The 16,707-nt window shown below is 35.7% G+C and overlaps 2 protein-coding genes across 4 annotated transcripts; both read left to right on the top strand.

The window, feature by feature from the left end:
- Nucleotides 1-1,378: 1,378 nt before the first annotated feature.
- On the top strand, nt 1,379-15,696 carry LOC105674485 (probable G-protein coupled receptor Mth-like 3). 3 transcript variants are annotated; one of them, XM_067347143.1, is made up of 6 exons: nt 4,151-4,165; nt 9,851-10,977; nt 11,392-11,470; nt 13,720-13,904; nt 14,042-14,207; nt 14,982-15,696. In XM_067347143.1, the coding sequence occupies exons 2-6, from the start codon at nt 9,861-9,863 to the stop codon at nt 15,346-15,348; spliced, it is 1,914 nt and encodes a 637-aa protein (XP_067203244.1). In that variant the 5' UTR covers nt 4,151-4,165; nt 9,851-9,860; the 3' UTR covers nt 15,349-15,696. The 3 variants fall into 3 exon arrangements, with proteins under 3 accessions (XP_067203245.1, XP_067203244.1, XP_067203243.1); XM_067347142.1 differs by lacking the exon at nt 4,151-4,165 and adding an exon at nt 4,542-5,042; XM_067347144.1 differs by lacking the exons at nt 4,151-4,165; nt 9,851-10,977 and adding an exon at nt 1,379-2,442.
- On the top strand, nt 6,522-9,874 carry LOC105674487 (G-protein coupled receptor Mth2-like). Its single transcript, XM_067347153.1, has 4 exons — nt 6,522-6,659; nt 7,308-7,932; nt 9,574-9,634; nt 9,711-9,874. Exons 1-4 carry the CDS (start codon nt 6,522-6,524, stop codon nt 9,727-9,729), a joined length of 843 nt encoding a protein of 280 aa, XP_067203254.1. The 3' UTR covers nt 9,730-9,874.
- Nucleotides 15,697-16,707: the final 1,011 nt, after the last annotated feature.

The following is a 16,707-nucleotide window of genomic DNA, read 5'->3' as shown; positions in this document are numbered from 1 at the left end:
GGTATCATGTACATACAGTGTTACCATTAATCGATAAAAAGCACTCTAGTGATAATTCAGCAAGCCAAAGAACGCTTCATCGCGTTCCACAATTTTACTGATGCCGAATAGAATAATATAAAATAGTATAAAATAATTAAATTTAATAATCCAGCTAAACAGTTTTTAAACATTTTCGAAGGGGAGCCAGATAATTAATTACAAATGCAGTAATTTGTCTAGCTATAATAAATGACTGAACTAAATTAGTGCGATGACAAACAGTATTTGATTGTAATCGATGTTTCGAGTAATCGATATATCGAAACATTTGATTTCTTTTTGGCGTGCGTGGAATAACTCGTATAATCAGTACATCGAAATACTTAAAATGATTACATATAACGATTATGGAATGTAATACTGTTCTGCACAGCTCTAATTAACAATATATATTGTACTTAATAGAGTTTGACATTAAAAAATGATTATAAAACGATATATCTCATCAATGTGTCTCCAAACACTGCTAGATATTTTAATTATGCATAATTATAATAAACTTGTTTTTTTCTCGATTTTTGCCTTAATGCGAACCGTAAAGTTATAAAGACCAAGAAGAAGAATCATCATCAATCAGGGATTGCCGTTCCGAAATAAAGATTCTGAATAATGTTCTACTTAGATGCCGAGATATTCAAATAGGAAAATGTATGCATTCTGAGGCCATATTGTACTCATATATCTCACAAACATGAGAACAAGAATAGACACAGATGCGGGCTCATATGCTGCTCAGAACGCAGACATGTCATGATATCCATAAAAGTGCAGAAAAGAATGACATATGAGGACATGCATGAGGTTCAAGCTAATATTGCCTAAAACGAGTTTTAGCATCTCCATAGGGTTTATGATGTCCATAGACTTTACATTGAAATGAATTTTTATGATTGCAATGTGCTTTTTGCAGACATAATCCAACTTCTTTTATTAGATACAGCAGCAATATAAAATAAATTACAGAATGTGAAAAATATATGCAAAAATAATTTATATCTTATATTTTATAAAATATTTAATGTTATTAATTTTATTAAATATTTTAATATTTATAATTAAAAAATAAGTAATTACTTTGAATTTAAAACGTTGTCGTCGAGAAGCATGCCCTTCCTTGATAAACGTTTATCGTCGGAAGAGGAAGAAACCGTATAATGCTATCGTCCGTAACGATCCGATAGATATATGCTAACGGCTATCTCGCGTGATAAATAAAAATAATTAAAAATAAATAAAATTAATAAATAAAAATAATGAAGTATTCCGCGGTAAATATCTGAAGATCATGACGTGATGAAATCTGATCATCAGTCATTGCTATTTGGGTAAGACGGCGTGGTTTTTCCTTCCTTCCGGTATGGTTTCAGCGAGTGACGAGCGTTCTTCGCGGCGAGGCGAGAGCGTGGAGCAGCGTCGCGGCGCCGCGCATCCGCCGACGCAGAAGCGCCGGCCGCAGAGCGGAGCAATCCGCGGATAATCGCTGGCACACGGGTTGCGGCTGATAGTTTACGTTCTTCGGCGCCCTTGTCGCGATGTACGTCCGCTCCGCGAGTTTCAATTCGGCGGTTTTCCTTGCTGCGTATGGTCTGTTGACGGCTGGCAGTTTGACACCGTCGACGCCGCTCAGGGACGATCCGCACTGTTCGTCGCTCAGCGCGATCCTCGACGTGGAAATCGGCGCCGCGACGACCAACGGCAGCTTTTTCTACGACGGCAGCGTTTATTCGGCTAATCTGCTCTGGAGCGATGGCAATTTCACTTATGCTTGCATCTGCCGGGAGCGGAATTGCATTAGGAAGTGCTGTCGCAGCGATGAAGTTCTCCGCGAGAATCCTCAGAAGAAAGCGATGTGCCAGAAGATGCCTGAAAACGATACCGAGCCGGCAACGGCGGCAGCCAGGACGCCCGATCTGCATTTGCCGCCGGAAAGAATGGCCAAGGAAATTCGACACGTTGCTGAACTGCGGGACCGCTTTCTTCTAATGGAGAACGAGCTTGTCTGTTCCGTCAACGTGTTGATGCTCCTGAATCCCAACGAATTTCCGGAAGATAACGTGGTTCTTTGGGCGAACGGCAGCCTGGTGAACCCCGACGGGAAAGTCTATCCGGTCTGGAATTATTGCCTCGATTGGCAGGTGACTTACGATCGAATCGGCATCGTGGTCTGCGTGATACCGGACACGGAAACCGAGAAGGAAACAGCTCATCACGTAGGCATCATAATATCCATTCCGTTTCTGATCGCGACCTTTCTGGTGTACGCGATCACCCCCGAGTTGAGAAACCTCTACGGCAAGACGCTCATGTGCTACGTTATTTGCCTGATCATCGCCTACGTTTTCCTGATCTTGGCGAACTACATCTACATGTCGTCGGTACGCGAGTTATGTGTCATGACGGGTAAGCAGCCACCTTGCGTTTAGTCCAATTCTTTTGCGGCTCGAGCCGAAAATCTGCAAATTCAGCATATTCGCTCGATCAAGATTTAGAGCCACCTTTTCCAACGTCGGTTAACGTTAATCGACGATTTCAATTTGTTAATACACGCAGAAAATTTTATATCAAAAATTACTATGTACGGCAGCAACCGCGAACCATGAAGCCGCGGACCGAAAATTTTTGCTATGTTTCACATGTGAAAAACATAGTAAAAATTTTTATAATTCCTTTGTGGTCCGCGGCTACTACCGTACTATAGTAAAATTACTAGTAAAATTACGAAAAATTACTATAGCAATTTTTGATATAAAATTTTCTCCGTGTAGAATTGCTAACATAAAGAATAAAATATCTTCATTAAAGGTGACAAAAATTTCAAATTTTTTTCTTTTTTGATGACCATATTTCATTCATGTCAATTCTATTAACAAATTGAAATCGTCGGTTAACGTTAACCGACGTTGGAAAAAGTGGCCCTTAGACGTTGATTAGAGAATGTTTAAGTTTTGAAAGATTTAAAGCTCTTAACAATACCCTAATTTACATCGCAAAACAATTAATTTAAAAATATTTCAAAATGCAATGTAGAAGAGAGCGATGCTAACAATATGTAACATGTATTTTCGTGTGAAAATAATCGTGTGAAAATAATCGTAATCTTACAAGTCTCGTGTGAAGACAATATTTATAATGCTTCATTTTGAAAATCAAATTTACATTTTATTTTTCCCGATTGTTTTTTAATTTGAAATGTAATCGTGGGAATATTATCTTAACAGAATATCTTATGTAGAACGCTGGAATTAATTGTAATAAGTATAATTACTACGATACTACGTCACGTATCGTACTACTAGGTATCGTGACGTTAGCACTGTTGTATTTTTACTCTTTAATTAATGAACGCAGGTATAGTTTGTTTTAAAAACTGTCAAAACATAAAAAAATACATCATTATAAAAATACGTCATTATTAAATAAATAAAAATTATAAGTGCTTTGGATTAAAAGACACGAAAGAGAGAGAAAAATTCCAAACAAACTGTTTCAATCTGTGATAAAAGAGGAATTTTTCCATATTAAATATTTCTCTGAAAAATTCGTAGAAATAAGATTAGATTCAGATAGTATCTTAGCAAATTACTTCGTAAGAACACACGGATTGATTTTCCATTTTAATAAATGTCATAAATGTCATAAAAAACACACACACACACATGTACGCATGTTATCATGTAAAATAAGAGTTATCGCATTTATTCCACTCACTAATGTAGAACACCAATATATAGATACGCTGCATGAATCATTTGTAAACGGTTTTCTACACACATTCCAATATCTCTGCGATTAGCAATGATGCAAAACTACGTTTCCTGACTTACGGCTTATTTTTTCGTATTCGTTCCGCGTTATTTCATGGAATCTAATACGATCGACGCGAGCTCCTTTCTATGAGGAAAGTCGGGATCGGACGTGAACGGAAAACGCGTCGGCGCCACTTGAACCATCACTATCTTCGATTTCCCGCAAAACAAATGTCAATGATTCCCCTGATGAGTGCGATGTGAGATACGGGCGGCGAGTGCAAACCGGTTTCCTCGTAGTGTGTATTCCGTTGTCTGCCTCGCCATGGCGAGGCATCATCGCCTATAGAGTGGGACAAAAGTGTTCGCAAATAGCGGTAAAATGATATATTCAATATAATTTCGATTTTCGATCGCAAACATATGTTTCTCCATCACGCACGCGACTGGCTTCGCACGAGATCGAGTGAGAAATTTTCCTGCGCCCACTCTGTCGATTGATATCTTTTCTGAAATAAATTTTTCATATGCACAAAATAACGTATCGTGCAACTTAAAACTTTCATTGTTCACTCGTTTATCTAGCCGCTTCATAAATCTATTTTCAGCTTTCGTAGCTCTCTCAAAGACATGATGGCTCTCTAGCAAAGCGTTAAATACCTAAACAGTCTAAATTTACATTGCCGCTGGATTGGTCAAGTTATCACTGCTAGAGGTTTCTCGCTTTTTTTTCAGAGCGCCCTGTATATATGAGATCGCAGCAGGTAGGCCGGTTATTCAACACAGTCGACAACTCGTTGTCCGGTAGTCTTGCTTCGTTGCTCACGCGAGTACCTACGCGCGTTTCTCGCGCGCTCCTCGTGCTCGGAAGTGAAGTCGCATCGAAATCGGATTCAATGCCGGCTTTATCGTACAGTGATAGATAACTAGAAGTTAACTAATCGTTAGCGATAGTGCTGATATTTTATCCGGATGAACGTACGTCGTGTTTCGAGAATTTGTCGGGAAAAAGAAACGCGCATTTTACTTTCTCTCACATTTATCCCGTTTCTTCCCCGATAATTATATCGCGTGCGTCAAAAAGTTCACTACTGACGTAAATCTGTTGTTCTATGTTCTGATCTTAAGATACACGCCCCTTTCTTATACAATCAACTCAGTTATTTTTTTTTATTGGAGATTATTAGAATAGCGCTTGCTATAAGTATTATAAAATAATAAAATATTTGTAAATATTGCAACATTATACAACAGGTAACAATACTTTTCTTACGCACAAATAAATTTGCTTTTTCAAGGAAACGATTAAGGTGACATCGGAATGTGTTCACATTATATACATCAGCTTTAATGTTGCCAAGTAATTAACAGTACAAAATATTTCGCCATACACAAATATTTGTATGTAGATACTTCTGATCACACCCATAAACTTGCAATTTATTTTCTATTATTGCGTTACGTAAATGTAATTGTAATCCTTTTACATGCTGAATTTAAATGTCTGTTGAGTTTTCTGCATAACGCAAAGTTATTAAGTGACATACCATTGTAATTTTGTAAAATCATGTTTTCTGGAAATACACAGTCAGTTTATATTATCTAGAAAATTTCTATTATATAAACTGTAGAAATATATTATTTAACTGTAGTTTTCTGTTACATTTTGCTTGTGTCACGCTATAGAACGGCTGTGACGCGCGTATGGGTCTGTATCAAACAGTAATTCTTTGATAATTTGAGATTGGATGCACGCGCGATGAAAGCGAAGAGGGATTTATTTACTTCGTCCGATTATATTTGATGAATCATGTCACAACTGCGTTGCAACCAAATTGCTAGTAATCAATTTAATTTCTTCAATAACACAATTTTTAAACTTTGTAAAAAGCTTTTATACTAGACTTATTAGTTTTCTTTACTTAAAATCAAGTGGTAATTAAAAAAGTTAAATATTATTATATAGATTACATAGAATAATGCTTAATAAAACATTTACCGTTATAAACGTATCTACATACGCCATTTGTCATTCATTCAACGTGCTATAAATTTTCTTATTAGCTGGATACTTTGCTTTGTAAATAACTACATATATCCATCCACCAAAAATGCTATTATATCTATCTTTCACTGATTAAATTTACCTTATCTTTTATCGCTCGGCTCGGTTGAGTTCGGTTCAACGGTTCACGCACTAACAGCAACGGGACGCAATAAGGTTGCACGTGGGGCCGGTTCTAGGTTTTATAGCGTTTCTTGTGTAATCTTTACATAAGCGTTCCTTATCTATGCAATAGTTGAACTAAAAAAAAAAAGAAAAGTTATTTTATTCACTCGTATGCAAAAGAGGGATTGGCACCTTTGTGTATCAGAAGGAGGTGTCTTTTAACGTGGGCGCCTCTTTCTTACGTGTTCGTTAATGAGATTACCTTTTTCTATTTTGTTTTTGTTTATTATGGCATCGATGATGCGCCCTCTGCGCGAGGGCTATAACATTTTCTCCCTTCCACCCCCCCAAGGTCGGCCATGCCTGCACAATATAATTATTATTTTATGGAGCATAGAAAGAGGCTTGCCACATTCTCCAGAGAGTCATCGAACATTCTTTATCTCCTTCTCTCTTTCGTCATTCTTTGTGGCACTTTCATGAGTAAACTTCCGTGCGGCGATCACATTGAGAGGCGGAGACGATAATTATTCAGACTAACCAGCCTCACTAATTAGTACAAAATGGAACGGCGTCCAGGAATGGTGTTGTTCCTTGCGTCTCTCGCGATCCTGATCGCGGCCGTCCCTCTCGATCAAAAGGACAAAGAGCCAGAGGGATTGGGAAAAGAAAGTTTTATCACCCTTCATATACACTCGGAGGTAGAGATAATTTCAAGCTCATTCATGCCGCTTTGCTTAATACATATGCGTTCAACGTAATGAATTTTAATATCTGCGGTTACGCGATAAATCACAAGTTTCCAATTAGTTACATTTGTGTGAATGTGGTGATAATATTAGAAATGATTAACTATTTGTGATCTCTGTGAGGAAAACTTACACTCTAAAAAGCTTAAGGGTGTTCGTGTCAATTGTGATTAAATTCTGTAAATAAAAAATTAAGTAATATTAATATTCTAACAAACTTTTAAGCAGTTCGATTCTTCATTCAACTTCACTCAATTTTTATTTCAATTTGCTTGTCTGTGATCGATTCAATTTACGATATAACTTGGAATCTATTTTCTTTACAAAAACTGTAATTGGATCAATAGTTATGCGGAAAGGAAATCAATATTTACAATAAAATGCAGTGTTGCTTTAAGACCAATTTGTTTTTAATTAAATATGATGGTCGATTTCCAACAATTGATTTTATTATGCATATAATATACCGCATATTTTTGATAATATTTCGCAATTGAAATCTTTAAATCGATAAGTTGGCATTTAATTCTTTTCTGCATAACTGCATCAGAATTACGAGTTAACGTTATTTCTTCCCGCTCCCTCCGGCTCCGCTCTTAGATCGACGTCGACAGCAATAACAACACCGAAAGGCCCAAAGTGTCCCTATGCTGTCATATCGGCAATCTCCTCTTCAAAAATAATTGCGTCAACAACACGGAGAACGGAACGGAAACCGTGCAGCTGCCGGCAATCTACGAGACCAATCTTACACCGACAAATGTTACCGCGAGCAACGAGTATTTCCGTTTTGTGGTCTGGAATCCATGCTCTGGTAAGAAGCGATATCCTTTACATCCGGACGTCTACGAGGACGAGAAATGGTACCTGTTGTCGAACGGTTCTATAATACGACCGTTGACTGACGAAGTGGAAGATCGTATACTGAACTATGATCAATACTGTTTGGGTCGAGTAAAAAGTTACTACACGGATTACCTGGTGTTCTTTTGCGAGGATGCAGTCGAAGATGTTAGTGAAGTCGTGTACTCCTTCGGGATGTTGGCATCTGTTCCATTTCTGGTCGCTACGTACGCTGTTTACTGGCTGCTGCCCGAGCTGAGGAACCTGCACGGTCTGACGCTGTGCGGATACGTCGGCTGCTTGGCGATAGCGTACAGCATATTGGGAGTCCTGCAACTAACACCGCAGGAAAAAATATCAAACAACATCTGCTTGGCACTCGGTATATCCATAAAAATGATGCCATTTCTCTTTTTAACTCGATTATGAACGGATTGCGCTGCGTATGGAATAAAATCACAGCGGCGATATTCATTTTTGACTGACACGATACATCATTGCCGCCGTGTGCAATTATATGAGTATTGTTCTTTTTTTTTAAATTGATATTAATTCACTTTATTTTTCTTACGAGATATTTAATGTTTTGCGCTTTATGCTATTTAATAAGCTACTTTTTTGTTTTTAAGATTTCTAGACATGTGCAATTTTATTATGTGACGTTTTTATAAGTTTTTCCTAAGTAAAATATTACTTTTCTTAGTCGCAACTTGAGGCAACTTATACCACTTAAAAAAAAAACAGCTCATATATGTATATACATATATATATATATATATATATATATACACATATATATACACACATATATATATATATATATATATATATATATATATACAGGGTGATTCAAAATAACCTGATGTCCTTGCAATGCCATATTCTTGAACGAATTCTGAGACGATTTTTCCTTTTACAAAATTTTGTCCGAAGCTTAGTTTTCGAGTTATAATTGAAAATAGATAGCAACTTACGAGTTCGGTACAACGGGCAGGCAGGGACGCGCAACGTATAATGAGACTGTCAAGTGTTTACTATCGTCTCATGACACATTACACCGTCCCTGTCTGTCCGTTGTATTGGACTCGTAAGTAGCAAACTATTTTCAATTATAACTCGAAAACTAAGCTTCGGACAAAATTTTGTAAAAGGAAAAATCGTCTCAGAATTCGCTCAAGAATATGGCATTGCAAGGACATCAGGTTATTTTGAATCACCCTGTATATATATATAATTTATTTATTTCGTATACATATTAAAATAGTGAAAAAAATCGCATCAGATTTTAGAAATCTTGCAGATTATCGAGAGATTGTTCAACTTTTTAAAGTGATTAATTGACATTTATACTTTCTCTTTCACAGATTTTGTAAATAATAAATTAAAATGATTGAAGCTAAAGTAATAAAATCTTGAAAAATTTACGCGTTTCTTAATATACAACAATTACTTTAATGTGACATATGTATGTAAATCGCGATTCTCATATTACTCAATGAATGATATATTGAATGTAAGCATATTTAATAGTATGTAAATAGGCATTTTAGTAGTATGTAAATAGGCATTTTTTAGCAGTATGTAAATAGGTTTTTTTATCTTGCTTTAATTTTGCTTTTCATTCATGGTTCATATACTTGCACTCACACTTAACATAACTCTGTCCGCTTTTTTTTCATTAATTTTTTTTAACATAGAAAGCTGAGCATGCACTAATATACTAAAATTTTTCACGCATTCAAAATTAAAAACGCATACGATATGATGATAATTGACTCGATTATTTAATTATTTTAAATTCTTCTTAAATCTTCTGAGTTTTCCAAACTGTGTCAGAATCATTCATCCTGCTTATCGTTGCTATAAAACAAGTCAGAAACATGCGCGCACATGTAGAACGAAAAAGCACTAAAGCCACTTAAAAATCGAATAAATTGACGTAAATGTTCACATTCATCTGCGAACGTCACGTATTCTCTAAACCACACGCTTCAAAAGCCAGACTATGAATCTCAATTTAAAGGGATTAGCGTCTCCTGTCGCCTTGTCATCATCCCCGCCGATCAAGAACCTGCCTTATCGAGGTACCTTTTTATCGGCATCGTTTTTTTCCTGATATGCAATATACACACGAAAATCCGCTCTCTGTTAAAACAAAAGTGTTGCGGATAAATCGTGATAGGCTGATGATATCACGCGTATCCTCGTTTCCGTACTTTGCGATATCGCTGCGGTTACTGGACATCTCACAAAGCTTTCATAAGAAAAAACCAAGTCTGTTGAGTAAATTCAATCATTAGTAGATTGACAATGTGCCGGCAAGACCTCGCGTTTTGGTGCTTCGCGTTTTTGCTCGTTTCGTCCTCTCAGTCTCAGAAGAATTCCACGAACGATGACGAGGAAAATTCGATGGTGCAACATGAACCTGACGCAAATTTGATGAAAGACCGCAGTGATGAAGCGAAACTAATAACGTATTATTCGCGTGAAAATTCCACCAAGGACAACGAGACGCGACGCGAGTTTCGCGTTAATTCCGTGGGAAACAATCGCGAAAATTACGACACGACGGAATACGAATTTCATCTGTATTCTACGAAGGCCCATCAGGGAGACAATCAGATGCCGACGGAGCTCCGCGCGAAGGCTAATATCAAAAACGATTCCATCTCACACGAATCGCATAAAAAATTGATGAAACTGCAAGAAGACAAGAATAATTCCGCGTCGCACAAATCACACGAATACTTCGCGCAAAACGTAAACAACTTTACATTGCACGAGTTCCACGGAAATTTCAGTAAAGATGGCAATGAGAGCAACATCTCTACGTATGAAGTGTGCAACAACAACACCTGCATCCAGCTCTGTTGTCCTCTCGGCGATCGTTTGATTAATGAGAAGTGCGTGAGTGAGAAGGGTAATTATTCTTTCCCGGTATACACGAGCGATTCATCGCAGAACAAAGAAAGGAAGCTGGATGAGGTATTTCAATTAATCATCAACGATCCGTGCGAATATGGACGTTACGTGCTCAATCCCGACGATTATCCGGAGGACGAATACACGGTACTCGCCAACGGTTCGCTGTACCAACCGCGTTACGACGAGTTTATCGAATTGACGTCTTATTGCCTCGCCGTTGTGAATGGCAACCAGTACGAGGTGGTTATTTGCTTCTCGAACGAGACCAAGAATGCGACTTTGCCGGATCAGCACAGCGATATACCTGTTGCGGGTCTCATAATATCCCTGCCATTTCTACTGGCGACATTCGTGGTATATTCCATACTGCCGGAGCTGCGAAACATGCACGGTTATACGCTGCGCGGATACGTCGGCTCGCTGTTCGTCGCGTACACCGTTCTTGCGGTGGTGCAGCTGATCAACCAGGCGATATTACCAGAATCCCTCTGCATCGCAATGGGTACAGCACACCCGAATTATAAAAATGCAGCGTGAACGTCAACGATTGTACACTCGCGCATATCAATTATTTCCTTTCTGCCAATTTAAACGTAGAAATGATCGAAATCTTTAAGTTGTCGCACAACGAAAGTAATAGTTGATACAATTCGATTTCTAGGTGCATTTTGATCTATTTTGATAAATGTCTGTTTTTCTTGAAACTTTGTGAAGATTACGCTTTTAAGTCTCGGGAAGATATTATTTGATTTAACACTGTCATATATTTATTAAATTTACCCGCTTTTTGCTAAAATTTCCCAATGCAGAAAGTTGAAATAAACTTGTTTTTTTTCCATGAACAGTTATAGCAATAATTCTGATTTCGTCGGAATTTTAATGTGACTATTGACATTGTTTTATTCAACTGTTTCAGCTTTCGTCATCCATTTTTCATTTTTGGCGAGTTTCTTCTGGCTAAATGTTATGTGTTTCGACATTTGGTGGACATTCGGGTAAGTTGCTATAAATATCTCATTTTATTTATAAACAAAGAAGTTAAAAATAATTTTCTTAATATTTCTTAAATAAAATATTTGTTATTTGAACACCAAATTTTGACAGTAATTTTATGAACAAAAAAATTAAACGTAAATTAATCTTTTTTTATTTACAAATACAAAACAGTTGATTGTACATAAATTAGAATATTTTAAAGATATTATTTTCATTATATAAACAATTATATATATATATATATATATATATATATATATATATATAATTGTTTATATAATGAAAATAATATCTTTAAAATATTCTAATTTATGTACAATCAACTGTTTTGTATTTGTAAATAAAAAAAGATTAATTTACGTTTAATTTTTTTGTTCATAAAATTACTGTCAAAATTTGGTGTTCAAATAACAAATATTTTATTTATATATATATATTTATATATATATATATATATTATTTATATATATATATATATATATATATATTTATATATATATATATATATATATATATATATATATTTATATATATATATTTACTTAATTATGATCAAAATATTAATTACGATTCATCGAGAATAAAGCGTTTCGGATCGAGTTCTAGGTCAAAGCGAGTTAATTGATTCGCCAAATATTTTCACAAGCGCCACTCGATCCGACGTTTGTGGTAGAGAAATTTGATAATTGACAAACATCGGGGGGAAATTGATAGCGACAGGACGCGAATTAATATCCGGTACGTGACCGACGAGCGTATGTGGCGCAAACACAGCCGAGTTAATTTTGATCTCCTTCGCGGTCGGACGTCGGTCCAAGAAGCCATTCGGACAGGCAATATTCGGTGCGCGGAAAATGTCAGTGTATTCCCAAATACCAGCGCGTAAACGAGCAGTGAACGTGAGCACTGCTGAGGAATACACCCACTTGTTAACTCTACATAATCTAATGTTTGCTCGAAGAACACACATATTATTGAAATAAAATTAAGTTATACACAATGCCATTCGCATTGGTGTGAGCTATTTATATCTATTTATATGTACAAAATAGCATATAATTCGTGCGCTTTTAATCGTGCGTAAAGCACGCAACGCATGCATTTTTTATTTCCTCTCTTTTTGATTACGCTTTTTGATCACGCGCATTCGCGGAATCCTAAAAAGCAATTTTTTTATGTCTCGCGTGTCAATGAAATTCCATGACGTGACGATGCCGCGTGTTTGTTGTTCCCACATGTGTGAGCATGGACTGACCTACTGTCGCCAAGCCCGTTTCACGCTGTTACGAGGGTGTGACGATTGTCTACGTTGCGCACATTGTGCGTTCTCTGGTAATCAATTACAGAGTGTGTTGCGCGCGCGAGCGAGGGGTCGTACTCGGAATCAGATTAATTTCCTTCTTTATTACGTGCACTCATCATATTGTGACATCATGTGTGTCGTCTTTCTGCACCCGTGTAAACACGCCTGGCCTCGTAAATGCATGAATCACACATCCCTCGGTCAACATGATTTAACACATGTGTTTACATTATTTTAAATCAATTTTTGTTACAAAATGCGCGGCCCGGAAGTGGGAAGCATACATTATGTCAGAGGCTATAATTAGACGCAAAACTTTATACTTAAGAAAATTATGTCCTTTGTGTTTTATTTTTAAGAGCCATTGGAAAAGAAAAAGATTAAAAGAAACATAAATTAATGTAACAAAAGCGCAAAGTTTAAATACAATAAGACAACGTTACTTTGAAGTTGATTAACAGCGATAGATTGATTTATCTCTATTATGTGTCACCTACATCTACTTCTTATCTTCAGTGTATTTCCTCTTAATTCTGTATCTGAACCTAGCACAATGTATTATTTATTGCAACTGTTGCGATATGCACAGTACAATTTTATATGATAAAACATTAACATCAGAAATTAGAGGAAAAATAGCATTTAAATTTAATTGTCCGGAGAATCATGCAATAAATTGCGATTAATAGAGATGTCGTAATTAATTGAAACATAATTGAACATCAATTTCTTCCGGCGTCGTAAATCATTCATTTGATAACCTATCATTCGATAAATTATCAATAGATGATTCTTTTGGCTTGGCGTCGGCAAATCTAACAGTTTTACATCGGCAAGTCGTAGTTCCAAAGAGAGCCTCGACCAAAAGCGATAATTATTTTAATGTGCATTTACATTTCGACTTGTCCTACTTATTGCTGACTAAATGTAAAATGTATTTCGCAGAGGATTTCGCTCGTTACAAGGAAGCATGAAGCAACGAGAGAGAAAAAAGTTCATCATATATTCGATCTATGCGTGGGGCAGCGCTTCCATCCTCACTATCGTCTGTGCGATTATGGATTTCGTTCCCAGCGTGCCGGAGCATTTGATTCGACCGGAATTCGGCACTGACAGTTGCTGGTTTACTAGTAAGTGACGTCGCCATTAAAGCTGGTATATTTTATTAAAATCATATATTGAGAATTTTCGAGACGTTTTTCTTAAATCTGAGAAAATATTTTTTATACGTGCGCTTGGAAAAACGATGTAAAAAATTGATTTTCAGCGGATGCGGCAAAGGCATTGTATTTTTACGGACCGATGGGTATCACTATTGTCTGCAACATTTGTTTATTCATCTCCACGGCGTTGAAGATCATCCGCCACAAAAAGGACACAGCCCATCATCTGAGAGGCTCCGAGAGCAGGCGTCACGATGACAATAAGCAATGGTCATATGAATATTTTGGCATCGATATGCAACAATCTATGTACCTTGTTAATGAGACGCCGATATATCCGCTTGCAAACGGCTTTGCATAATATCGATCGGTTCTCAACAAAATGATTATTTTTAGACGGCGACTTTCCCATGCGGCGGTTTGCTTTCATAATTACGAAATCTTTTGAAGAAACAAACACGTTGCCACCGTTTCGACCACGCGCGCGAGATTCCTCGAGAACGTCTGCGATTCTCTCGAAAGAACGATAAACAATCGTGCGATCGAATAAAATGAAAGTGGACGCTCTTATTTCATAAAGACTAAAATAATATTTCTTAAAAATTCCTTGAAAATTTTGCACAATTATATATTCAAAATTCAACATATTATTTTTTAAGCTTAACTTTAACATTTTTCACTTTTTCACTTTTTCTCATATTTAGGAATATTAGAAATGATAATTGCAATTTTTTAAAAGTATTTACTTTCCCAAAAATATCGGCTACGTCAAACATTCTTGTGCAGGACAAAGTTTTCCGCTCGAATTCGTTTTAGCAGTCCGAGAACTATTATTTGAACCATTTGACTGCGGAACGCTCAAAAGCAAAATGCACACTGCGTTCGAGCAGGCTAAAACAGTAGTTGTTTCTGTATACGAAACTCTTTTTCGTGCATTGTACAAATCTCTTTTGCGTTAAAAAAAATTCACTCAATTATCATTGCAAATAAGATAAATTTTCGTGCTCAATATTTTATAACTTATTTAATATATATTCATTGCAGGTTCAGTCTATACTTGAAGCTGTTTATTGTAATGGGCATAAACTGGTCCATGGAGATAGTGTCGTGGCTGATCAAGAGCGCGCCGCAATACGTCTGGTATCTTACCGATCTGACAAACACTCTGCAGGGACTCATCATTTTCATCATATTTGTGTGGAAAGAAAAGATCAAGCGGCTGTTGCTAAAGCGCTTCGGCTGCCAGGATCGCGAATTCTTCTCCAGAAATTCGACGCGCAGTGGACTTCACAGCACAGTCTCGCGTACTGGCACCACCTCAACAGGAGTGATGCCCTTGCAAGTGAAAATCAGTCCCTACGTACAGGCAAATTGTCGCACAAAGAGTTCATCCGATGAGGCTGATCCCTAACGTTGAAAGGGAAAGTTTTATCGGTGAATCAAGGGTCGACAATTAATCTGCTACTAATTGTGATGCCATAATTCTCCAATCAAAACTTAATTTTACGTTATTATGCGTTGATCTCTTTATTTAGAATGTCGAAATGATAGTACCTCAGATCTTCACATAAAAAAAGCTTGTCTCTCTTTTTTTTTCCTTTTTTCTCTCTCTCTCTCTCTCTCTCTCTCTTGTTCTCTTTCTATTTTCTCTTATTATTATTTTTTTAAATATACTTAGGAGTATTTTTAATGTACTTTAAAAAAATATTATATATGTATATAATTTTTTATTTTTTTATAATATAATATTTTATCAGCATTGCCTTGCATTGTAATAAATTTTTATTAAATTTATTAAATGGCATCTTTTAAAGATTTCACAAGATTTGTACGGAATTATCATAAACCATTATGTTATATTATATAAATATAAACTATTACCTCTTGTTGTAATACAGATTGTAATAGAAATTCCATAAGCGGAACACCTTATCTGTAATTTTTATGCAATTATCTGTTACTGAAGGACTATCATATTATTCAATTTTATTCTTTTTATTTTTACGTTCACGAAATTTTTGAATGATTCATGTATAGTATTTGATATTGATGGATTTTACTCTTATAAAGAATTTACCATGTGTATGCACAATGACATCAATTATCATATAACATTATATTCATTGAAAGCGCATATTCAAGCGCGCTATTCTCATGCAACTTAATATTTTATATAGAAATTTTTTCATAGATAAAAACTATCGATAGATTTATTTGACTCAAATGCAACAATATTTTAAAATTATTTTATATTTATATTTGTCTTTGACCAAATAATCTTACAAATGTCGTAAATCAACTGCTGCATAAGCCGTTCAGAAACCAAATTGATTAACTCCACTTTTGCAATTTTTCCAATTTTAGTGTCAAAATATATGATTAATGCTTAACTTTCCATAAATAAAATAAATTGATGTAGTTTTGTTTGATATAGATAGTCAATTTGGTTTTTGAACGGCTATAAACTATAAATTTCTACAAATCTTACTTTAATATTTAGAACATTGTATGTATGTTGATAAAAATTTTATTAATTTTAACTTTAATTTTAGGTAACACACAGTTCGTGTATATCTGTCTTATTTACCTTCTCGTCTTTTTTTATATTTATTTTTATCGTATGATCTACGCTATTATCGCATGTTTAGTGTTATATATTAAATTCAAGAATACGAAAAATATATAATGAAAAAGATATATATAAAAATATATAATAAATATATAATACACATATATATAATTTTAAATATATATTTATATAGATGGATAA

The sequence above is a fragment of the Linepithema humile genome, chromosome 1, assembly GCF_040581485.1.
Source record: "Linepithema humile isolate Giens D197 chromosome 1, Lhum_UNIL_v1.0, whole genome shotgun sequence".
Classification (NCBI taxonomy): Eukaryota; Metazoa; Arthropoda; class Insecta; order Hymenoptera; family Formicidae; genus Linepithema; species Linepithema humile.
The sequence above is the reverse complement of the archived record's forward strand: the minus strand, read 5'-3'. Positions and strand labels throughout refer to the sequence as shown.

What these genes read in the sequence shown, in the direction of transcription:
- LOC105674487 (XM_067347153.1), top strand. Translation starts at nt 6,522, where the DNA reads ATGGAACGGCGTCCAGGAATGGTGTTGTTCCTTGCGTCTCTCGCGATC. An exon ending in CCCTTCATATACACTCGGAG is followed by an intron (nt 6,660 to 7,307) that starts GTAGAGATAATT and finishes CTCCGCTCTTAG; the next exon opens with ATCGACGTCGACAGCAATAA. An exon ending in CAACATCTGCTTGGCACTCG is followed by an intron (nt 7,933 to 9,573) that starts GTATATCCATAA and finishes CTCAATTTAAAG; the next exon opens with GGATTAGCGTCTCCTGTCGC.
- LOC105674485 (XM_067347143.1), top strand. Translation starts at nt 9,861, where the DNA reads ATGTGCCGGCAAGACCTCGCGTTTTGGTGCTTCGCGTTTTTGCTCGTT. An exon ending in GACATTTGGTGGACATTCGG is followed by an intron (nt 11,471 to 13,719) that starts GTAAGTTGCTAT and finishes TGTATTTCGCAG; the next exon opens with AGGATTTCGCTCGTTACAAG. An exon ending in CACGATGACAATAAGCAATG is followed by an intron (nt 14,208 to 14,981) that starts GTCATATGAATA and finishes TATTCATTGCAG; the next exon opens with GTTCAGTCTATACTTGAAGC.